The following is a 26,595-nucleotide window of genomic DNA, read 5'->3' as shown; positions in this document are numbered from 1 at the left end:
ATTCCACAGGTATGACAAACAAGGTTAACCCTGCTTGTGCTGTGTATGTCTAGAAGTAAACATTGCAGAAACCAAATTTAAGGTTCTATTCTATATAGTGGACATAGAACCATCCTTCAACATGTTATTGGGCCGACCATGGATTCATTCGGCCAATGTAGTTCTGTCAACTTTACATCAATGCATCCTTGGACCATTGAAATGCAAGTAATTACAATGTATGCTGAGGACCGTCAAGAGCGACATTGCCACCCAATGCTACTTGTGCATACACATGCAATAGAAGTACCCAACATACATGATTGCAAAGATAATGAGCTAATACAGAAGTTCAAAAAAATGTCTTTGAATAAACTGAGAAATCAGATGTGGGTGATCAAGGGTAGTAAGTCTACTCCATTTGAATAAACCAATAAAGGTCACCCTATATTCAAACAATTTTTTTGAATGAAAAGAGATTCAAGCTCCTTCAATGTCAAGAATACCAGCCATTCACTAACCTTGAAAAAATGCAAGCAACATTTTAGAACCAAAGACAATACTAGGACAAAGGGACACTCGTACTTTGGGATGTCACACTAATGAAGAAGTAATAGAAAAAGAAGAGTTCAAGCCAGTACCATTCATGAAAAGACCACCATTGGTGGATGTTCACCGTTAGCCGGAAACTAGTCACTCAAAGTCTTTTCACCTTCTCCAATTTTCTCTTTCAAGAATGGCCGACATACAGTGATAACAATTTCAATCAATATAATAAGTTTTAGTTTTGTGCTTCAATTAAAATCTAAGTATCTAATTTTCCTACTCAGCATGAATTTTGATGGTCAACAATCAAAACTAGTAGAAATGAGTTTGGAACTCATGGAGACAAAGTGTCTAGAGTTCACTCAAATGAAAAAACAAGACGAGCCATGCTCTTTGATTAACGATCTTATCGAAGAAATTAACATTGGCACAACAGATAATAAGAAGATACAACAATTTGGAACTAATATATCTACAAAAGAAAAATATAATTGATTGAGTTCCTCATATAAGAGACTTTTGCATGGACCTGCGAGGACATGTTGGGCCTTGACACCAAATTGGTTGAACGTCAGTTACTCATAAAATTTGAATGCAAACTAATTAAACAAAAACTAAAAAAATTGGACCCAGACTTGACAAGAGAGTCAAGGAAGGGTTCCAAGATTTATTGAAAGCCAGATTCATCAGAGTAATCGACTATACCAATGGTTAGCAAATATCATGGTATTTAAAAAAAAATGACAAATTCATCTATGCATGACTTCAGAGATTTGAATAAAGCCACTCCAATGGATGAATATCCATTACCAAACTAGCAGGGTAATGTTCTCTGTCATGATGAATATTCTAAATATAACAAGACTAAGATGGCCTCTCAAGACCAATCCAAAACATCCTTCACAACTCCATGTAGTACCTTTTGCTATATAGTGATGTCTTTCAGTTTGAAAAATGTTGGGGCAACCTACCAATGGTCAATGGCCACTATATTCTATGATTAGATGCCTAACATCTTGGATGCTGATGTTGATGATCTGTTAATCAAATAAAAAACAAAAGAAAAACATATGAGCATTCACTCTCAAGTTTTGATAGGCTTTTGCAGTACAAATTCTGACCAATCCATAAAAATACATTCTTCGGAGTAGAATCCAACAAATTATTAGGGTTCATGATCAGAAAAAAGGGGATCGAGATGGACCCAGTTAAAGCAAATGCAGCCATAAAAATGCATCCACCAACCAATGTAAAAAGAGTTGTGTAGTTTGTAGGGCCAAATTCGGTCAATTAGATGATTTATCTCTGGCTTAGCCATGAGATGCAAATCCTTCAATCAACTCTTGATAAAAGGAGTTAAGTTTGAATGGGAACCTAATGTCAAATGTCACCTGGAAAGATAAAAAATATCTCTATGATCTTCCAATACTAAAACCCTTAGTTTTAGGAAAACCTCTATTACATTATATTTACAGTTAACCACTCAGTTTGTGCTAGTTTTGTAGCACAATATGAAGATGGATGTAAGACAGAACATACCATCTATCATGTCAGTAAGACGTTCAGTACAATATGAACATTACTATCATATGGTAAAGACTCGCTTGACATTAGTTTGGATGTGTCAAAAAATGAGGCACTACCTATTGTCTTGTGAAGTCATCTTGTAAAGTCAAAATCCTATCTAAGTTTATCCCAATCAAATATATCATCGAACAACCATTTTCAAATGAGATGATAGCAAAGTAATAAGTTTTGTTGATGTAGTATAATTTAGGGTATATATCACAAAAATCAATTAAGGGGCAACCATTATAAATAAGTTGGCAGACTTTTTCCTATCAAACGAAATCAAAACAAATGATGACTTTCCGAATGAACAAATCATGATGATAGAACAAGATTCACTATGGAACATGTATTTTGATGGTTCTAAAAATATCCTAGGAGCTGGTATGGGAATACTTTTCATCACACCAGAAAACGAGATGATTTTGTATTCTTTCAAGCTAAAGTTCTCTTGCATGCATAACATGGTCGAATACAAGGCCTTGATCCAAGGACTCAAGATGCTTTCTAAGTTTAATGTATAGTTCTTGAGGTGAAATGATTCTTTACTCAAAAGAAAATTTGCCAAGGCTCGATTCCTAAAATTCTTAGACATCGGATTTTGAAGAAATGAACCAATTTCCAAACGCCTTGGCCAAAATTGGTTAACACCATAGCAAATAAAAGAATGTCCAAGTTCTTGTGACTTAATTCAAGTCAATCAACTGAATCCTACAATCCTATAAATTTTCAAAGCCGAGATTTCAAAATCTAACTAAGCTTATGGACTTAGTGTAAATGGCTTCTTGATATCAAGAATGGGTTCAGATGTCGTCCAACATTTTTTACTCCCAAGACTGGCCAATATCCAAGAGATCTAATTATGCACAGAGAGAAAAAGAGTGAAGCATGAATGATAAACATATAGTTTGTTTCGAAAATACATGCATTCATCTACAACAGAAATACTCTCACGCACTATTGCCAAGATCTAAGTGAGTCAAGTTGGAATCGCTGTCATGACCAAGTCATGTTGTGATAAAACTTTGGGTCCCTCACTTCAAACAAAACTCAAAAATTTCAAAGTGATTTAAAGCCAGAACTTTCGTCTCAAAGCCAAATTCTCTAATGGATTCCAAAATCAATTTCGAAATAACATCAGACTTTGGACCATCCAAATTTCCAATCCTGGGTCACCAAAAATTCAACTATCAATCCAAGAAATTCCTAATTATTTTCAAATCTAAATTATCATCCAAGGTCGAGAAAAAATGACTAAGTTCCCATATTTCCAATTTTAGCTATTCCCAAACCTAAATTTTGACTATTTTCAAATCCAAATTCTCAATTTCCAAACCCAATTTCCAATTTCAAATTCCAATCTCAAAATCAAGATCGATTTTCAAGTCTTAACATTGACAGAATTCAACTACTTAATTTCCAATTACAACTACCAAAGTCTGAATTCAAATTCCTATCTTGGAATTCATTCAAATTCAAAGACAATTTCTAAAAATTACTAGCGAAAGAATTCCCAATCAAATCCAAATTTTTTATCAAAATGCCGATCAAGATTCAAATTTTTTATTTTTAAAGCAAGTTCAAAATGAGAAATCCAAATCCTGCACATGCATATGGGAGAAGAATCATAAATGATTTATCAAGCTTGTGAAGTCTTAGACCTTGGATCGATTATGTCTGTTAAAGGTGGCAAGAATGATCGAACCTCGTACCAATTGGTGGATTCCTCGTTCCAAAAAATTTTTCAAAACTAATTTTTGTTGCTTCATACGGCCATCCCCACTCTACTGCGTGGGATGGGTGCGAACACAAGAGCTCCACAAGTCCAAGACCTGTTCATAAAAAAACACAAGGTTGTTCTTAGACCAAAATAATTGACTTAAACTCTAATATAACAAGAAAGGTAAAAGAGCAACTAAAAAGTAAAAACTGTTTTACATGTTAGCTTTTGATGGAGAATAAAGCATATTTTCATCCAATCACGTCTTTCATAGAAGTTGACAAGTGGATAATGAAAAAAGAGAGAAAAAGGTCAATACAAAAACCAGACATTGTTTTTTATTTTTTATTTTTTTAAATGTGTTACATATATCAATGACGCAAATCAAGATATACCGGTAGTGCCGTCACTCTCAAATCTTCATGCATTGCAGGGCAACAGGTAAACATCATTTCGGAGTGATACATTCCAGCGGCGCTCCGTACTCCTCATCTCCGTCTTCTTCTTCTTCCTCACCTCTGCATTTCTTTGGATTCCGGAGGGCTCTTCCGATCCGAGGCTGCTGCGGTGCTCCCGAAGCGAGAAGGTCAAGATTCAACAATCTTCTTTCATTTTTCTTTTACCCGTTCGCGCTTGATTTCATCAATCGAGATGTCGATTTTGCTTTGTTTCGTCAATTAGTTGGTCTTACTTGAGCTCAGGTTCGAGGACTGAGCGCTGATTTTTGCATCTTGAATATCGGCCAATCAAATTCAATCTTTAATTAATTTCTTGACATTTGTATATGTTTCGAGAGTTTTGGAGGCATGCTCTCTCTTGGTTCATGCTCTTGCTTTAGTTTTTCCACTAGGAACTTTTTCTTAAGAGTTCTGGGTAGTCGTGGGTGATCCGTGGTCTCCCTGGCTTCCGTCATTTCTTTCTCTTTGCCTTTTCCAACTTATAGTATGTATTAAGTTGGTGATGTTACGTTTAAAAATCGAATATGCCAATGTTGTGAAAATCGTCTGTATCCAAAGCTTTAAAGTGTAACCTGTTGGTGGTAGGGATCGTTTAGTTACTTCCGTATCGGTTTGTATGTCTTAAAAAATGCTTTAAAGTTTTAACTGTTTTAATTAAAAACATTTTTCATATTCTCAAATAAGAAAAAAATTTGTCTTCTCTCCTTTTAACTCATCTCAGTACATTTGGCATGCTTCCCTTCTTACCCCCGATTATGTAGTTTCCTGATCTTGTGTTTAAAATCTCTAAGGGGCCGTTTGATGGCCTGGAAAAAAATTTCTGGAAATATATTGCTGGAAATATAGGAAATGGAAAAATGAAATGGAAAATTTTTTTCCGATTCCAATTTTGGTGTGTGTGATGACTCAGAAATATATTTCCAATTCTATATTTCTAAGTTTGATAGTACAGAAATATATTTCTAGAAATTTAATTCTTAGTTTGATAATAAGGAAACATTTATCTAGATTTACAAAAATATGGCAACAACATGGTTATGCATGTATGGACGTATAAACCGGATATACTCGCCCACACAATCGATTAGAACAATTCAATGTCTTATTATTAATTTTCTTTATTTATTTCACATTTACCTAATTTTCAAGATATTTTTAATTTATTAAAAAATTTCTCGAGATTTTCCCGAGATACATAATTTTGTCATATTATACCCAAGAAATAACTCGCCGTACATGCTCGTCACCTGACATTTGTCACCGATCACCCCCACCTTGCACCAACTCACAATTTGTCAAATACTATAACGAATGTTCAGTGAAGATCCCGTAAAACCTGGTCAAAAACCCACATACAACCAAGTAGGTGGATCCTTGAGAAGAACGATATGGCAAGGTGCAGAAGGATGAAGCCTTCCATACATGCTTGTAAAGTATATATGTTCCATGCCATAATATGGAAACCTTATCTCCTAACAGTCTTTCTCAAGTTGGAATATGTGTTCCACTATTTATGCCCAACTTGGAATTTACATGAGCAAACAGGCCACGCCCCAGCTCTTTGTTGAAAATGTTTGTCTGCTGATTATCTTTAACATGATATTTTGTAATAAACAATTTTTTCTGCAACTTAAATTTTCATGCACGGTATGATGTGTTTTTAGGAGTAGATGGTGAGAATCATGCATGAGATTGCCTAAGTTTGCAGGTAGATGCTTAATCCACAGGACCGCATGAGACCACAGATCACCAAGGGCCGTATTTTGCATCTGCACAGAAGGCTTCACTCTAGATAGCTTTCCTATTTTACACAAAAAAGGAATTGATCAATTAGAAGGCTAATTTTTTTTATTTCATAAAATTCATGTCTATAGAAAATGATAATAGGTACATTCTTGTGGAGTTATATTCTATTTCTAAGAGCTTCCCTACAGCTTTGTATAAATTTTCTAATATCATCTGGCATAGATAAGGACATAGCATTTTAAAAGATGACTTATCTTTGTCATCTGGAAAACTTTAAAGTTTGAACTGTCACATGGAGTTAGCAAGAAATTGGTGGACCTGTATCAACCGAGCAAGTCCTGCACACTCTGCAGTTGAAAAAGAGTGGGTGCTTGTTGACCACGTTGATCCAGCTCTTCCAAATGGTCCTCAACCTTGCATTAATATTTTTCTGTTAAATGTGTCCTGCCTTTTGCGGTCTTACCCGCACTGCACCGTAGTTGTCTAGATTCTGATTTATAGCCTCTATTAACCTTTGAACCTACTAAATTTGAAGTCTAAGCAAAAGTTGGTTCAATTATAATTAATTGGACATTTGTACATAGCTTTCAAATCATGGTTTCAGTTACTCCTTGAAGTTAGTCTGAACACTAGTTGCTTTGTTTCTCAATCTTGTTCATGGCATACATTTCAAAAATCTCCTTTTCCTTGCGTGTGTGTTTTTCTGATCTAGGTTGGCATTGAAGCTTTTTATCTTCTTTTATTTTCAGATTTGGTCCAATAAATTTGTTTTGGAGCACTTTTTATGACAAAGCAATGACGCTCTTCCTGGCCTGTTTGAAGGATTTTTCTGATTTTGCTAATGCCAAGGATCAAGAAAATAATGTTCCAGCTGAATTAGTCTTCTGATTGATCCTCTGAATTAGATTATACTCACTTGTTCCAGCTGAATTAGATTTTCACTCTTCGGTACAAGTGAGTTCCATTTTATCCTCTGTGGTTGATATATGAAATTTAGATGCACTTTTACTTCTATAAAAAATCTAAATATCTCCATATATTTCACCTTGAGACTAATGTAATTCTATTATATGGAAGGCTAAAAAAAAAAGTATAATTAACAGGGTTGCTGTTTCATAGCCACAGTTACATAACAAAATCAATATACCAACTTTACCTCTGTTCTATTCATTTCTACCCACGTACATTGATTTTGTTACGTACATGGTCCTTGATGTTGATTCATGTTGCAGGTGTGTTCAGATTTGATAGCAAAAGTGAAGGGAAGGCTGGGTGTGGTCAGACATAATACGTGTTCTGGAACCTGCATGAGCCAACGTCTGGACGGCTCACTAATTATTATGTGACCAGAGAACCGATTACAGACTGCCTTTATTTTCTCTGAATCTAGAGATGTGCCCATCTGAAAATTTCCTTTTGATTTGATCAGTGGCAAAAACTAGAAATTCATTTACCTTAGTTCTTTTTCCCTTTTTCTTTTCTTCAGTAACTTAATCTGTTTTCCTATGGTGGCGTTTTCTTCTGTTTCTGTTGTTCTTTGGTTGTTCTGCTTACTTTTTACTGTTACATGATGGAAGATTTCAGAACTTTCTTTGATGTTACTGAACTCTCTTGTTCTCTAGTTGGTCACAGATATGATGCAGTTCAAATCCTTGGCTGCATCTGATGTTAATTTATGCCATCTTTTTTTCAGAACAATTTATGTATTATTTTTTGTAGTTAGTGTTTTTCAACTGTCATTTTCTTATCTTAATTTGATTTTCTTGTCTTTTTTTAGTATTATTTCGAAGAGAATTGTGAGTTGGTGGCAAATTGTTGGTTCAGTTGTGTCCATATCATTTGATTGATGTAGATGCCCTACAATAGGCTTGTGGAAGGTGTGATATCATATTGGTTTTGAGAATCAAGCTGATAATAGATAATCCTATTAGAGCTAGTAAAAAATAGCTTTAAATCAAGGTTCTTTGGCTGACTCTTTAATAAATAGCATTTTTTTCCTTGTCTTGTTGATGAAAATTAAATTTAATTCTTAATACGAAGTTTGTTCCTTCATATGAATCTTATTTTTCTATTTTTGTTGCATGTGATGCCATAATAAATAGAAAGCGGCGATAAAGTTGCATCAGCTTGGATGCCACGCTCTTGTGGGCCTTAGCAAGGAGAAAAGAAACATGCTTACATCTTCTGTTTGTTTGATAGTACATTGTATAGTTTTCTCTTTCAAATTTTCCAAAACTTAGATTCTAGTCGTTTACTCAAGCCGGTGGCTTACGTTTTCTCTTATACATTTTTGTTTTATATGTTGGTGAATGTGCTAATTATTTCAAATTACTTTGTAGTACAGCTTACTAATTTCTCGGTTCTAACATCTAATTTTGTCCTAACTCTATTTGATTGGTTCAAATTCGTTAGTGATATTAAGCTATAAACTTGTTGAACATCAATTCGGTGAACTATGATTTTTTAGTAAAATAAACTTGTTAAATGTTGGTGGATATTTCAATGCTTGCAGTGTTTGATAATGGGGTTGTTGAAAATTTTATAAAACCAGATGCTCAGCGTATAGTTGTATATACACCTGCTCCTTGCACAAGAACTGTATTTAAAAAATTCAAACCGTGTTTAACGAATTGGGGTTCTTGTATTCATTGTTGAAGGCTATAGCGGTGATAAAGTGCACTGCTATTGTTTTATCTATACTAATCACCGGAATAGATTGGCTATACCTGCGAGCCCATTTTCACAGTGGAAGGCTGTAGCAACGGAAGCAATACCGGTGATCTTAGACGTAATTTACCGGTATAGAGCTGTAGCGATGACAATACTGAGTGACATTATCACCACTAGGCCTGTTTTCCTATTGAGTGACACCTACATGGCCTTGAAAATTGAATAGCACAGACTTGAATGTGAGGATCAATATCCAGCAAAATAGTAAATCAAGTCACATTGGCTCAGTAGCTTGCCACTTATCTATAAAAAAACAAGCAATGCACAAAGCACATATACCACAGGCATAATAATTGCCTTAACCATTCTTATGTATTATATTCTTGCTTTTGAAAAAGCATTTTCTTGTTATGGCCGTAATGCAAGATGAAAAAGGAGAGGCTTCCTTGAGCGTTTTAAATCAATCAACTTTTCCACCTTGTAAACATAAAGAGAACAGCTCTTTCAAAATAAGATCCAAACACAAGGCACCAAACAACTACCAGGTAGATTGTAGCAACCCTATAGAACAGACAAATGGATTTTCTTGTGTGTATTTGAATATACATACTAACCTTTGATTGAGAGTTGGGCTTTGGATTTCCATTGTTCCTCATGTTACAATCAGATCAAATAATAACATACAAGAAATGATATATAAGCAGGGGTGGAGGGAGGGGGGGTCGCCTAGGCAGTGGCCCCACTTGAGCTAACTGAAAAAAAAAATTACATAAAAATTTGGAAATTTTTAGTTGTCTAATGTATTTTTTGTATTCTGATTTAGTTTTGCTCTTTGCTCTACCCGGATAAGTTTGTTGAACCATTTGGCCCACCCCTGGAAAAAATTCTTGCTCCGCCCCTGTATATAAGGGCAGATAAAGACAAGTTATACAAGGCCAAATAATGGCAAGTTGCCACCAACATGTTTTTGCCTATTATTATCTAGAAATGGGCCAGGCCAAACACCCTGAAATAGAATTTATTTCATAGTTCAAAATGGAGAATGAGACCTATGAATGTTCGAGCATCAGTACAATTATCCATACTTGCAAGTCAGTAGTTAGCAACTTGTCAATAAATAACAGAAATGACAATTCACATGCAAGGTCCAAAGAATGTGATGTGTTAATTCAAAAAGCTGTGTACATAAATTAACTTGGACCAACAAAAGTTGCATATCAATCACTAGTTCAGATCGCTCACAGATCTGTTGATAAAAGAGAAAAAAGCGTTGTGACCACTAGAATGAAATTTTTGAAATTGTTGCCACTGTTCCAATAACTCAACCAGCACCAATTAGAGTAAAATTGTGAAGATCATTCCATAAAGTATAAAGAAAGAAGTATAAAAGAAAAAGAAAAGTAATGGTGCAAAATGTGAATCTAGAATTTCATAGTATAAAACTGAAAAAGAATGGAGGCTGCAACTCAGTTCGCAACTATGACCCTCGGTTTAAAGAGCAGAGAGAGAGAGAGAGAGAGAGAGAGAGAGAGAGAGAGAGAGAGTTCGTGTCTCTTGATGGTGTCTTACCAAAGCCTCCCCATGTTGCTTTGAGAGAGAGACAGAGAGAGAGATAGCCACCCTAATCACAAAACATAGAAGATGAAGGGTCGAACAAGCAAAGAGTGGTGTCATTTACTATTTTCCCTGATGGTATTATGGCCTTGAGTTTCATGGTTGCAGAAATATGCAATCCGTTAGTGAGAATGAGGGGCAAAATGGAAAGGTGAAGGAGAAGGCAGAGAGTGATGAGAAGACAAAGGAGACGAGAGAGAGAGAGAGAGAGAGAGAGAGAGAGAGAGAGAGGTGTGTGAGAGAGAGAGAGGTGTGAGAGGGGGAGGGGGGGGGGGCGGGGAAGAGGCAGGACAAAACACGAGACAGGGAGACTGACAGAGGCGAGAATGGGGAGAGAGAGGAGACCAGTTGGGAGGGATTGAGGGAAAATAGATGGAGGAAGAGAGGAAATTTTCATCTCCTGCACCCACTTTTGATAACATGAAATGGACTTTTTTACAATGACGATCTAAAAATCCATGTTACTATACCACTAAGTTCTTGTAGTGTTTGAACTCTTCTTATTTAATGCATCTGCAATTAAATTAGTCTTCATTTGGTGACAATCAATAGTGCAACCATAATCTATTTTCAGTTCTAGTCATATTTGAATCAAATTTAATTTCTTCTCATGGAGAACACTTCCAACTCTTGTGATTTGAGAACATATGGCACGTCTCACCACACATCTCTTTAAAGTATAAAATATATATGTTCAGGGTGGTTTAAATTCGAAGAGCATCTGACATTATAGATTATTGAAAACTAAAATCCGACATTAAAAAGTAGTTTTGAAAAGAATATAAGCAACAGATTATGATGATGTAACATCAACATATTTTAATTTCTAGTCATCCAACAACATCAAGCAGGCCTGATGTTTCCTTTCCCCAAAGAGAAACATTAGTAGCCATAATATGGCATTGTTGTTAGAGGTGTACGCTTCACACCTCAAACGGTATGCTTCAAGGTATTTTCACCTTAAGGTGTAAGGGTGATGCACCCTTTCGTAAGCATGCTCTTCACTAAGATGAAGTGCATGCTTTTAATAGAGCTGTGCCTCATAGATGAGGCAATCACCTAAGGCACAAGTTTTTAATACATTCTTATTGTTTATTTCAACTCATGCTACACAGCAAACGCCTGGTTTCACAAGCTGTCCACCTCTCCCTCTCTTCCCAAAAATTTTTTCAGGATGGGAAATCACTGCTTTGAGGAGGCCACTACTAGCTTGTTTTTCTTTTCGGACGTGGTAGATGGAGGACTAATGAAAATTACCCAAAGTGGCAAGCATGCGAACAAGAAGAACCCTATCCCAAGATCTCAAAACATAGCTATTGAGTTGACCATGGAAGCAAAACAATGTCGCTGAAGTCAGACATGCAGCAGCCTGCTAGAATACTATTGAATCAGAAATTGATCCAAAATGTGCTAATCCAAAATCTACTAATGAGAAAGTCTTCAGGTCTGTTGTGCATCATCAAGCAAATCAAACGGCAGAGCCATTAACTTAAGATTCAAAATCATAATGTTGTTTGAGATATTTTCTTATAACACAATCAAATTTTTTAAAAATTTCATGGTCTTTATCATATTTCTTATACAATGTGTTAGTTACTAATTAACCTCACTACCATATGTGGTTAATTAGAACTACATATTCTCTTGTATCATATTCTATTGAGTTAACAAAAAAACTGAGCACAAATTCTTTCTTTTCTCTCTTCTCACTGCTTCATTTGTTACCCGTATATTGAGTTAGATCCTTTAGAGGCTTTTTTTTGCACCAGTAACAAATTGTTACTATCCAGTGAAACTGCCCCAAAAATTGGGGCATATTTATTGAACCTTGTAACTTAGTGTTCCATGAATCTACCCCAAATTTTATGTAGAATCACTGGACAGTATCAATCTGTTATGGGTGCCAAATGGTGCTTTATGGTATCAGAGCCATATAGGGTAACACCATACTGTTTTATATGCATCAAATGCGGCTCATAAATATCTTTCTCCTTCTACACTCAATATATCAAGTTTTGTGTTGATTAATTTGACATAAAACATTTTTATCTTATGGAAGACACATGTCTTGGTTTTGATTGAGAGCCGATATCTGTTTGGATTTATAAATGTGGAAGTCCCTTCTCCTATTCAATATATTGTCAATGGTGATAAGGAAATCAATCCTGATTACCTACAATGGAAGAAATAATATAGTCTTTTGCGAGCCTAGATTGCTGGTACCCACTCTAAAAATGTACTTGGGACGGTCTTTGGGTTGGTCAGGAGAGGGAGTGTTGCTTGTTGAAAATTGCAGATGCACAAGAAGAATAGCATGAGTATGAACAATTATACTAGGGTCTCCAAAAACACTTGTAATGAATTGGCAGCAATAAGAAAACCTGTCAATGATCATGCGAACGTGTTTCTATTGCTGAATGGATTGGAGACATGCTATGAATCATGCGTTACATCCATATTGAAACCCTTAATACCATCTTACAAGGGGCTGATAACACTTTTGCAAAGCCATGAAACTCTGAAATGTTGAATCGTGTTGTGTTGAAGGAGATGTGGAGCATCATATTGCATTTTACATGTAGGGAAGAATTTTGGAAATAATAGGAGAGAAAGAGTTGGACAAAACTTCACCTCACAGGGTAGGGGATTCAATTCCTACAACCATGGCAATCATGGAGCAAAGAAGAAACAACAAAGAAAGGGCAGATACAAAATAATAATCAATCAAAACAAGGAGACTACAAAGGCAAATCATTTAATAAGGAAAAAGGTATGTTCTGTCATATATGTTTTAAGTCAAATCATATTTCCTATAAGACTGATGATGCAGTAGAGGCATTAGCTGCAGTAAAAATTGCAGATAACCACGATCACGCCTAGTTTCCAGGCACAAGGTTGACCTTGCATATAATTGCAGACATAGGTATGTCATTAAATGTACTTAAGGATGATGAACATGAGAAGATTATGATAGAAGATGTTAGTTTCTTGACATCTCACATATTGGAGACATGAAGATTAAAAACAACCTATGGTACTTTGAAATTAGATAATGTGTTAGTAGTTCCAAAAATCAAGAGGAGCCTCATTTTTTTATGATCCATCCCAACTGATTCACCTATAGATTTTTTGTTTTCTTGTAATGACATCAAAATAAATAGTAGAGCAATGGAGCAGTTGATTATTGAAGAAGCAAGACAAGACAATCTCTATATGCTACAGCTGGCAATAAGGGAGGAGAATGTCTCCAACCATCTAAAATAGTTAGTTTAAATACTTGGCATAGAAGATTAACCATGTCAATTTTCATAGTTTAGAGTTTTGAAAGAAAAACAAACATATATATCATGTTCATGAAAAATAGGGAAAACATGTGTGTTTTGGTGTGCTTTGTCAAATTCATTTCGTTTGTCATTCTGATGATCTTGATAAAATCCAATGTGATCCGTGGGGTCCTTTCCTCTTCAATCAAATCTATTCAAGTGATGCATTAGTATGTTGCCATTATAGATGACGCAACCAGATCTTTTTGGATTTTTCCTCTAAAAAAGAAATCAACATTTCTCTCTTGTTTTAAAAATGGTTAGTTTATGTAAAAACTTAGTTTAATAAACCAATAAAAGTATCCTATTCACATGGTGGCATTGAATTCAACAATCATAAAATGAAAGAATTAATGGAAGCTAATGGGATACATTAGATGATGTCTTGCTTTTATGTCCCTCAGTAGAATAGACAAACGAATAGGAAACATCATTCTAACTGAGTTAGGTTGGCAACATTGTTTAGTGCATACTTACCTTCAAATACTAGGTTGAAGCATTTAATACAACAATTTGGAACATAATCAACTGCCTACACATGTATTAAATATATATTCACCATATGAATGATTCTTTGGTACCAACAAAATTATAATTACATGAGAACATTTCGTTGTTTATGCTATCCATACTTGATAGTTCACACTAGGCACAAGTTAGAGCCAAGATCATTACCATGTGTATTTTTGATAGAGTGCACCTCCATTGACCATGCAAAATTTTGCAATCTTGCACGTCATGACTGTTCACATGGGATCAAAAGAAGCAGAAATTAAATATTAACTCACCTCTGCATTCTTATTATGAGAATCCACGAGAGATAGGACTCAAATCATCAGTACAAAATCTAATAGTTCTTGCACTTTTAACAAGGATAATCAGATCAACGACTAGATTGAATATTTAAGGTCCCACTATGTAATTGTCATCAAACCTAAATGCAAAGGGAGAGTCATAAATTTTGAAATGGAAGAGTTTTAAAAAACTCAGTGGATTATCGTAAATTGGAGAGCAAGAACTAAAAATACCTCTATGGTGTAATATAGTTCATGATCCGTACCATCATAATCCAGGCAAGAGGTAACTCCTAGATTTGATATGAATGCATGCAAAACTTGACTCAATACTTATTGGGACTTGGCCTCTGAGTTTGGGCCGTGGGCCTAGGAAGCCTTCACTCAAAGTTCAGATCCAAATTGACTAAGGATGATCTAAACATTCATTGATTGATCCAACTGTATGGTTTACAAGAGTTTAAATTCAAATTCTAACTAGGAGTTGGAAGATGTAAATTCAATTCACAAGTGATCTTTGATTCAAAGTTCATAATCCAGATCAAAAAGGAATTCTAATGATCCACTCTTAAGGATTTTGGATTTTGGATTCTAAGGTTTAGGATAGGGGTTTGAAATCTTGATCCAAATTCTACGAAATCTAAATCCAAAAATGTTGATATGAAATCCAATTATCATAAGATCTAGGTTCAAAAATATGATTCCTTTGATCCAAATCATATCGACTTTGTCAAATTCAGATCCCATTTTGTACTTGATCTTAAATTCAATATTTAAATCGAATTCATTCAGATCTAGATCCAATTTTTCTAAGATCCACAAGTCCAATCTTAATTAGGATTTTGGTTAAACTGACTAGGGTTTAGATTAAACCTGACTAGGGTCTAGGTTTAACCTAACTAGTGTTCACACCAAATTCATGGGGAGTTTGTTGTGAGTTAGGTTTAGGTGCATGATTGTAGACTCAATATCATGTATTGATTAAGATACTGAGAGAAAAGTAAGGCTTTAGGTGGGTTTAACACTAAGGATTAGTTCTCATTCATTGAATAAATCCAGGTTTTAAGAAAAGCAAGTTTGCAATATGCTAATTAGAAAATGTGCATTTGAAAAATATGATTTCAAAAGGTGCATTTTTATATAATCAACTTAGGTAAAGTATATACATGACATGTTACTACATGTATATAATTGACGATCCTAACTTGATTAATATGAAACCTAATTAACCACATTAGTTTGGAATTTTTCTACATAGAAAGTAAAAAATGATTGATTAAAAACAAAAAATCGAACGAAAAATCCCTAACTAGAGAAAATAGAAATTTGGCCAAATCCTAGAAAAACTATAACTTATTCTCAGCAACTGATTTGATTGGTCCTCAAAGATCGGCAAATATCCCTAATCTTTGCGAGATTTTGGTTGAAGAATCACAACATATCAAATAGTCAGTTTCAAGTGATAAATTTGAAAAATTTATTTTCCACAAAAAGATGTTAAGCAAGGACATCTACGCATAAGACAAATTTTCTACAAAAAACAAAGCAAAAAACAATTTTACTATTACTTTGCACGACTCAAAAGATATCAAAACAACTTGGATTGGCTTGAAATTTGGACCATAGTTTCTTTGCTCAAAGAATCAGTAGAACTTTGTACATTCAAAAAATAATAAAAAATATGAAAGTTATTCATCTATAAAATTTGACTAAGTACTAGAATACTATAAAAGAGCTTTGAAGTTCAAGTTGCATGAATGCAAATGTCAATATAATGATGTTCAATATTCATGAAACTTGGTACATTAACTCTGTGTTTATCAAACTTTTAATCATAAGAAATGTTCGAAAAAGCTTTTAAGGATAAAATGATATAGGCATGAAAACATAACTAGTGGACACTTTTCTGTGGAAAACATAAAGCAAAAAAGCAAGAAATAGTTCAAATCACAAACTTTGCCAATATGAAAGATATGCCAAACCTGCATGAATTAACATGCAATTTGGTATATAGAATCATTACATAATAGAGAATCTACGAAAACATAAATGACAATAAAAGGACCACAAATGAGAGTGCTATGCATCAAACAAGTTGGTGCGGGAACTCGAAAAACATGAATCCTACAAAAGACTGTCATTATGTCAATTTATGCACGAATTTCAAATAGATGAAAAGAGGATTTAGAAAATTTAGTTCATAAGTTTTCTACATATCAAAATTTATAGAAATTTACAAATTCAAGGAATTTCAGACAATAAAATGATAAAGTGGAAAAATTACTAAAAATTTACCTTTTGCAATAAACTAATGTAAACACTTGTTGTGGTCCTATTTGAAGGAGTGGAAAATTCAGTTTTCACTGAAATTTGGAGAATAGAGTCATGACATGACAAAAAAACTAAAGAACTTGAAAGCACTAAAAAGGAACAAATACACATAAAATAATATGTGTGCAAAGTCAAGCAAAAATTTTGTTTTTTTTTTTTAACAAAGTTTTGAAAAAAAAGTTGCAGAAAGTTGAAGACAATAGGTTCAAGCAAACCATTCAATTGAATGGTCAAATCAACATGCATAAAATATTAGGTAAATAAACTAGACACATGTGGAAAACTTTTAGCTTTTACAGAACTCCATTTGGAGCTACGGAATGAAAAAACTAAGTTAATTAAAATAGAGAAATGTACGACTTAGTTCTATTAAAAATGTGAGGCAGAAAAACAAGTTTCAGAAATCAGTCTGATAGAGGGGTCAAGTCATAATGAAAATATATAAAAATTGATACACACAAACTATAAACATATACAAAATTAGGTTCTTTTGTGGATTGAAAAATAATATCTAGTTTAAAAGATATATCCATTTGAAGTTAGGTAAAAATATGTCCGCTAACAACAAAACAAATTTTCACCTTACTTAAAATTTAACATCTCTTAAACTAATTTTTTATCAAAAAATCCCCAAATGTCATGAAATTAATCACATAAATCAATCAGTTAAGCATATTGAAATTTAAAATACAGCAAATAAATAGAAAACCAACATCTAAGTATGTGAATCAAACTAAACAAAGCAAAGAAATCAAACATATATGCATAAAGACAATGAACTATGTGCATGTGCAAGTGCATTGCGATCTACATAAAAGAAAAAAGCTAATGAAGAGTTTATGGACGTAGATAAGTGGGAGAAAATGCCTACATGAAACCCATGAGAGAGAGAGAGAGAGATGCCACTTTTCTTCTTCTTCTTCTTCTTCTTTTTGTTTTCTTCTCTTCTTCTTTCTTCTTCTTTCGTCCATGTTCCAACCACATGGAAATACTTCAGGAAATCAATGTTAGTAAAAGCAAGAAATAAACTAAGTAAAGCATGAGAGAGAGAAGATAACTTACCTTCGAAGTCATGCACAAGGGAGGGGAATAGAGGGATGGATGACCCCCCTCCCTATTTATAGTGGTTTTGGCTAGATTTTAATGCAATCTAGCCAATCAGATATTAAGAAATAGAAAAACATGGATTGTTGAGGTATCAACATATCTACGGTTGAAATATGGTTGGAGGTTTGATCCAAGGCTCATATTTTGCTAGATAATATTCATTTTTAACTAATTTATAAGATCATAGGAGTGAGAGGTAACACTTTAGGGTTCACATTTTTGGAAATTGTGAAAAACCCTAGGCAGCCCTGAGATGGATGGCCAGGATTGATCCTATCCAAGATGGATCAGTTTAGAGATTGGATTGAAGATCTGATGCTTGTTTTGGATCCTAATCAAGGTTTAGCTCATGCTCTAGATTGAGAAAATTGTTTTGGATATCATATATGAGATCTAAATATGAAATAATGGAGATTATGAATCCAAATTATAGATTTGGAATTTAAAATCAAAATTTGAGATCCAAGCACAGGACCTGGGCTCATCTTGGGTTCAGTGAGCTCAAGCTCAGTGCTATAATGTTGACTTGGACTTGCCCTAAGTCTGGACTAGGTTGGACGTAGGTCCAAACCAAACCAGTTTTAGGTAAGTTTCAATCTGCCCTAAATTCAAAATGAGTTTAGGCCCTTTGTGAGCCAAAATGGGCTCAAGTCTAGCATATGAAACAAGTAAATTAGGGTGATGTGGCTACTAACTTAGAAAAATATGAAAATCATGTATATTTGTCAAATCACATTTTACCCCCGACACATAAACCATGTTCTGCATGTCAACCTGGATATCAAACTTTGCAGAACCATATACAATAGAATATATATTCATGTAAAGTTTTATGAGAAAATGACTTGATTTGTCATTGGAAAATCAAAATTTTCGAATTGACCAAGCTATAAAATGGAATATATTCATGTGAAGTTTTATAAAAAAATGACTTGATTTGCCATTGGAAAATTAAAATTTTCAAATTGACCAAGCTATAAAATGGAAATGTGGAGGGTAAAATGAGAAACGTAGATCTTGATCTTGTTTGTAAGTGATGTTAAATCCATCGAGTGATGTTGAATCCATCAGTGTGCTTAGATTCGAAATCAAAATCTCATATTGGTCAAATTTTAGCTCTGAAGCCATAAGCGACAATGTTTAGATTGGACAAGGTTGAATAGTTTAGAGCAATGATCAGTTGTGTGATTGGGATGTTATCTCATTGAATTGAAGCTCATAATATTTTGTGGAAGCATGTTCAATCACATTGATGCAAAGAAATCACCAATTTGAATTCTAGGTTGTAAGAATTTCAGCTCATTGTTTGAGCTGATAATGAGAGCTCCAAACATGTGGGAGAAATGAATGAAAATCGGAAATGATCTAGATTCAAGATGAACTAATCCAAATTGAGCTAATGATAGCAAATTCTAATACTAAAGAATATGTTGTTAGCTCAACATAGGATGACTAGATGCAGATTGAGAGAATTTTAGTTGAGACACTCAAAATAAAAAAGCAAGAGTGACTGTGGTGTTAGGATGACTCTCTGAAGCTCAAATTAAGATGAGTAAGTGAAAAATAACTTTGAAAATACTCTTTTGACGTTGAGAAAACTTTAATGGGAGTTCAGTGGAGATTGACAAAGTGTCATTGCTAAGAATTGTTCGATAAACTGAACCAATGAGCTCATTTCAGCTGAAATTTGGGAAAGAAAGGTTTATGATGAGAATTTGGCTTTGAAAATCAATGATATCACTCGAAAAGGGTTTAATGTGAAGTTGGCATTGTCAACTAATATTTTGGTGTGAAGAGGGGTAAAATGGTCGTTTTGGTAATGAAAATTTTGGGATATCTACAACCCCAAAAATGTTATAGGTGCTTGCACAAAAAACTGTAAGATATACATTATAAGGCATTGCATTTTCAATGAGTAGGTATTTTCATTTAAGGTCTCAACTACAAAAGATGCTGAAGTAGAAATGACACCCTATGAGGCATGGTTGCTTGATGATAAAGAGAGGGAGATGATGTTATGACTAAACACCAAGCTTAAGAGACTGATGTGATGCCAATCCGGTCTAATGATGCCATAAGTCATATGCACACTCAAAGTGGAGAAAATGAAGTAATTGAAGATAACAATGCTTAGTGACCAAGAAAGTCAAGAGCAGCAGAAAAATTTCACAAACCAACGAGAATCAAAGCCAAACCACAAGTGAAGTTGAAACTAAAAGTCAAGTCTGTAACCTAATCCACCATTAGCATCATATACTAGACAAAATGAGACTAGATCTATGCATGGCATTGTGAAACCAAATACAAGTATTTACTTACTTGTACTACTTTATCAAAGAAGCCTAACTCAATAGATGAAGCATTTCACATGCAGGTTGGTTGGTTGCTATGCATGAGGAGATGAAATCATTAAAAATTATAAACAAGTAGGATTTGGTTGTGTACCAACCAGGTATGAATATAATCAGATACCCTATGCGTTCAAGGCAAACATGAAAGTTGATGGCACCTTAGGTTTATTGAAGAAGAGATTAGCGAACGGGTATAATAAGATACATGGAGTATAATTTATTGAAACTTTCTCACATATTATAAGATCAACCATAACAAGAATAATGTTTACAGTGGCGTTATCAAAAAGGCTGGCCTATACACCAAGTAGATATTAAAAATGCATTCTCCACAGGGCATTAGATGAACCAGCCTACATGGACCAGCCACCAGGATTTAAAAATCCAATGAAAGTTGAAACATAAATTTATATGCAGATTAAATAAAGCATTATGGTTTATGCCAGTCAGCACACATGTGGTTTAACAGGTTTAGTGCTTTCTTGTTTCTCATGAATTTTCTTGTAGTGCTACTGATTTGTCACTGTTTGTCTACGATAGTAAAAAAGCTTGTACATGTCGATAACGTGTTCATTTCTTGTATCAGCAATGCTCCAATGGCAGAATCACCTATTACAGCCAACGGTCCACCGTTTTCAGATCCAACACATTACATGTGTTAAGTAGGTAGCGTAGACTATTTAACATTTACTAGACTAGATTTGGCATTTGCTGCGAATTTTGCTTGCCAACATATGCAATATCCTACTGAGTTCCATTTTCAGTTGGTAAAAAAAAAACTCTCTATGTTAAGGGAACAATCAAGATTTTGCTGATACGGACTGGGCATGTTGCCCAGTCAAGTGAAGATGTACAACTGAGTGGTCTATTTATTTTGGACCAAACTGTATGTCCTGTTCCACTAGAAAACAGCCTATAGTAGCACACTCAAGTTCAAAGGCAGGACACAGAGCATTAGCTTTAGCAGCAGTAGAAAGATTGTTCTAACCTCAAAGTTCCTGTGTTATATTCATATAATATGTCAGCACTATATATGCCTGTGTACCCAGTTCAACACAATCGATCCAAACACATAGAACTTGATTATCACTATATTGGGGAACGAATTGCTCCAAGCTGCTGGAAATAAAACGCATTGCTTTTGCTGAATGAGCAGCAGATATTTTTACAAAACCTTTAGGCAAAGGAACAAATTTGGCCTGTGCCTAAAGACCCAATCCAATTTGAAAGGGGATATTGAATTAGAAGCTGATACAAAATCATGTCTGTTACGCATCATCAAGTAAATCAGGTGGTGGAGCCATTAATTGATGGTTCATTACCATAAAATATGTTATGAGATATTTCTTGTAACAGAATCAGATATTTTCATAATTTGATCACATTTATCATATTCTTTAGCCAATGCGTTTAGTTATTGATGAACCTCGCCATCATAAGTGGTTAATCAGAACTGCATATTCTCCTATATCATATTGTATTGACTAAACGAAGAAACTGACCACAAAGTCTTCCTTCGTTCCTCTCTTTTTCCTGCTTCCACTGTTACCTTTATATCAAGTGTAGATCCTTCAAATACCATTCACCAGCCTTAGCCAGTTGGATGCTGATCTCGCCCTTGTGCAAGACTCCTATCAGTTGTTCCTATAAAAGAAAGCCGTCACATTTTTACTTTCGGTTTTTTCTCCTTGTGATTACTCGGTGTATTGTTGTCTTGGACGATTGTGCAAGTTGTGTGTCTCACCCAAAAAAGACGTAATGACTTGTCTCTGCTTTTAAATAGGGCTGCACACTAGCCGAGTTGAGCTCGAGCTTGCCCAGCTCGAGATCGACTCGGCTCATTGAGCTCGAGATCGACTCGGCTCATTGAGCTCGAGCTCGAACTCGACTCGAACTCGAGTCGAGCTGCCTAACACAAGCTCGAGCTCGACTCGATTATACAAAGTCGAGCTCCAGCTCGACTCATTAACTCGATTAACTTGTGTGCTGGAGTTGTAGGCATCGGCATTGTTGATGGTGGCGTAGGGCTCTTGTTGGGATCCCCTTTCGAAGGCCACCCTGTCTCTGTGATTAAGATGGGCACATCTGAGAAATTGAGGTTCTCCATCGAGGCATACGAGGAATCGATCATGGCGTCGATGACCTTATTGTAGTGAAGCAGAGTATTGGGATCAACCTCCTCTTTCGTGGGACTGATTGGCCGGAACAGAGCATTGTCAAGGAGAACCACACCTTTGTTTTGCATAAAGACATATTAGGGATAGAGATTGAGCATCAATGGCGAGCCGGTTCTGTGGAGGAGAGAGTGGTGAAGACCTCATCACCGACGGTGATGGCGACGACGGCGATGTCAGAATAGAAGGAGGTGATGTTGGTCTTGACCCAGGCTGCTGCAGCCTGCAGAGGCATTGGAGGAGCCGATGCCCAGCAGTTGGTTGTTGGGATGACGACGATGCAAGCAAGGGTTTCTAAAACTCCACATTTGGGCATACCCTCACCCAAATGAGGGAGGGAGTGAAACCCTCGCTTGGGCAAAACCCTTGCCCAAGCGAGGGTTCCAGAAAGCCTCCCATTGGCAACACGCAAAACGAGAAAGTGTGAGATCAGGGAGGGAGGGAAAAAGATAGAGTGTGAGATCAGAGAGGGAGGGAGAGAAGGGGAGAGTAGAGGGAGAGGCTCTGGCAAAACGAGAGAGAGAGATAGATTAAAGAGGGGAAGATAGAATGGGAGAGTAGAGGGATAGGAGAGGCCGAGAGTAGAAGGGTGTACCTTAGCATTGAAGAATCGTCGCCGGTGGGGGTGAAAGCCGGTGAAGAGAGATGCAAAGAATGGGAAAGTGATGACGGTGGGGGTTCATGAGAACGAAGAACGAAGAGAAAGCCGGTGAAGAAAGGAAAGTGACGCTGCCGACGCGTCACGGAAGAATTACTCAACTCGAGCTGACGAGCCGAGTTTGGTTAAGCGAGCTTCGTTAAACGAACTCGAGCTCGACTCCATAAATAAACGAGCTGAACCATCAACTCGAGCTCGACTCATCGAGTAAAAAAGCTGGCTCGAACTCGAGTTCGAGCCGAGCTTTAACGAGCCGAGTTCGAGTTACTGGGCTCGTTGTTCACCCTTACTTTTAAACGGAGTTCACGCTCATTTGCTAGATGAGTTCCGCATTTAAAGATGATCCCCGGTAGGTACACCGTCCTGTAAAACAAAATGTAGTCTTCTTGCTGAAGAATCTTGGACACTAAGCAGCTTTACAAAGGGGCGAAACTAATTACAGGCAGCTTGTATTCTGGCCTCTATGCCCCAGCTACGCTAGATGATGCTCTCCATTGAATGACATACTTCTTCCAAAGGATCCCAACGAAAGGCAAAGAACTCAGACTTCCACGCATTTCAAATGTGAAAGATGTTTATACTTGCGTTTAGACCTCCTTTTTCAGATTTTTCGAGATTTTGCCACGATGAAGAATATGCAAGTTTTTGCACACCTTTTACACTGATGCATATGCATTTATTGCATATCTTCTAATAAAGCAAAGCATTTGGATACGAAAGTGACACATGTTCATTACACTTTTGCATTGACACTAATAATGTAAACCATGATCTTAATTGGTTGCTTTACTTAATATGCAACTATTGATGATTCATGAAGAATGCATAGAATATCGCTTTATTGAAAAATAAAATTTCTTTTTTCATGATCCAATCAGATTTCAAGTGTCAAGCTCTTTATCTTGAATTTGTTGAAGGCTTAGGGCCAGCTCAATAACAAATATCAGCTGCCAAGCTGAGCAGCAAAGTTTCTCCGACTGTTGGCTTTTCATGCCATTTTGATTGTTCTTCCTCAATTTTTATATTTTTTTATTATTTTCATTAATATCAAATATTTCAATATTTTGATCTTGAAGCTTTGCACCTTAAAGCTTACTCGTCGCTTCGTAACGGGCTCAACACCCGTCTTTTGCTTCATACCGAGTTGACAATCAAGCTCTTTGAGTGTCGATACCCAAATGGTTGTCGTAGGAAATCCACATGCTTCTTCCTTCTCGCGAGCTGCTCTTCACGACCTCGTCATCCCCATCGGCTCCACCATCACTGGCGAGTTCATGTTCCTACGCCTTGTTCGTCGCCGCAAGATGCTACTGCAGTCGCTACACGCTGATATGCTCGCTCCCCACCAGGCTTATTATCAACAAATGCATCGCCTTGCTCCAAGGCTGTTGCATCACCGCCACCGAAGGCAGGCTGAAGCCGATCCATGCGTTTGCCTTGAGACATGGCGTTCACCCCAGCAACCCGGACTTTGGCAAACATTTCATCTTCACACTTGTCTCTCTATCCCTACCCATGAACTACGCGTCCCTGGTTTTCAGCCAGCTTGAATACCCCAGTGTCTTCACATGGAACACCATGATCAGGGGTCATGCAGAGGGTGAAACCCCAGAGTCGGCCATCGGGATTCACCGCCAGATGCTGGGGTCTGAGGTAAGACCAGACACCCACACCTACCCGTTTCTGCTTAAGGCATGTGCCAGGATGTTGGACGTCAGAAGGGGAGAAGCCGTCCATGGGCAGAGCTTGAAGGACGGCTTAGAGGCGCTGGTTGTTGTTCAAAACACGCTTGTTCACATGTATTCTGCTTGTGGACAAGCCGAGCTCGCTTACCAACTGTTCGGAGAAATGCCTACAAGGAATCTGGTCTCTTGGAACTCTGTGGTTAATGGTTTTGCCCAAAACGGACGACCAAATGAGGCGCTGACGTTGTTCCGCCAGATGGAGATGGAAGGTATGAAGCCGGACGGGTTTACCGTGGTCAGCATTCTGTCTGCTTGTGCCGAACTGGGGTCCCTAGCACTTGGTAGAAGGATTCATGTCTACCTACTAAAAGTAGGGCTATCGGAGAACTTGCACGTAGGTAATGCGCTCGTCGATTTATACGGAAAGTGTGGGAACATAAGGGATGCATATCAAGTGTTCGTTGAAATGCCTGAAAGGAATGTAGTCTCATGGACTACCATGATTGTCAGCTTAGCTGTTCATGGTTTTGCCGAGGAAGCGATCTCATTGTTTGATGATTTTGAGAGTGAACGTTTGACGCCTACTGACATCACATTCGTTGGGGTGCTGTGTGCCTGTAGCCATGCGGGATTGGTGGCCGAGGGTTTTGGTTATTTTGAGAAAATGAAACAGTACAAGATTGTGCCTAAGATTGAGCATTATGGCTGCATGGTTGATCTGTTAGGAAGAGCAGGCTTAGTTAGACGGGCACATGATTTTATTGTCGAAATGCCGGTGGAGCCGAATGCAATTGTCTGGCGGACCTTGCTGGGTGCGTGTGCGATCCATGGGCAGTTGGAGTTGGGAGAATTTGCAAGGGCTCGGCTCTTGCAGCTCGAACCGCGCCACAGTGGGGACTTTGTTCTGCTTTCCAACATCTATGCAAACGAAGGTCGCTGGTTTGATGTGCAGAGAATCCGAAGTAAAATGCTGAGGGAGGGAGTGAAGAAGTCGCCGGGACATAGCATCGTAGAGCTGCGCAATTCAATTCATGAGTTCATCATGGGGGATAGATCACATCCACAGACAAAGGAGATATACGAGATGTTGGATGAGATTGGTAAGAGGCTGGAGCTGGAAGGGTACGTGCCGCAGACATCAAATGTCTTAGCTGACATAGATGTGGAGGAGAAAGCAAACGCTCTGGCCTACCACAGCGAGAGGATAGCCATTGCTTTCATGCTTATTAATACAGTGGCAGGGTCCACTATAAGGGTTGTGAAAAACCTCAGAGTGTGTGTTGATTGTCATACTGCAACGAAGCTCATCGCTAAGATTTTTGACAGGGAGATAGTAGTGAGGGATCGGAGTAGGTTTCATCATTTTAGAGATGGATTTTGTTCTTGTAAAGATTTTTGGTGAGAAATCATTGATATGCAGGTGCAGCAAGGTTTATAGCTATAGTTATATTAAGGGTCTCAGGAAAAAGAAAGAAATTGTCTGTTGCTGCACCTGCAAGGACAACTTTTTTGAGGGGTCTGTTGATTATGACTAATGTGAAAGATTTTACATACGACGCAACATTAGGCCTGTATTTTTTTTGTCCTTCTGTGGAGATGAAATAAAGAAAGCCATTGCATTTCTTTTCCTTCCAAAATTAAGTCGGTATTCTTGTGCTGCAATGCATATAAAGAACGTTGAGAATTGAACCCATGGATGGTGGTTTCTTTCTCCACTAAGGCCCTGTTTGGTTGGAGGGAAAGGGATGGAGGGAAAGGGAGGGAAAGGAAAGGGAAGGGAAGAGAAAGGGAAGGGAATGGAATGGAAAGAGGTGATTATAAAAGCTTGTTTGGATAAAAGTGAATGGAATGGAAAGGAAACAATACAATT

General features: G+C 36.7%; 1 protein-coding gene across 1 annotated transcript; it reads left to right on the top strand.

Moving 5' to 3' along the window:
* Nucleotides 1-24,173: 24,173 nt before the first annotated feature.
* On the top strand, nt 24,174-26,348 carry LOC116267463 (pentatricopeptide repeat-containing protein At4g21065). Its single transcript, XM_031649194.2, has one exon. The coding sequence runs from the start codon at nt 24,241-24,243 to the stop codon at nt 26,125-26,127; it is 1,887 nt and encodes a 628-aa protein (XP_031505054.1). The 5' UTR covers nt 24,174-24,240; the 3' UTR covers nt 26,128-26,348.
* Nucleotides 26,349-26,595: the final 247 nt, after the last annotated feature.

This window comes from Nymphaea colorata, chromosome 14 (genome assembly GCF_008831285.2).
Source record: "Nymphaea colorata isolate Beijing-Zhang1983 chromosome 14, ASM883128v2, whole genome shotgun sequence".
Lineage (NCBI taxonomy): Eukaryota > Viridiplantae > Streptophyta > Magnoliopsida > Nymphaeales > Nymphaeaceae > Nymphaea > Nymphaea colorata.
Note: the sequence above shows the minus strand (reverse complement) of the source record. Positions and strands in the feature narration are given on the sequence as shown.

What these genes read in the sequence shown, in the direction of transcription:
- LOC116267463 (XM_031649194.2), top strand. Translation starts at nt 24,241, where the DNA reads ATGCTTCTTCCTTCTCGCGAGCTGCTCTTCACGACCTCGTCATCCCCA.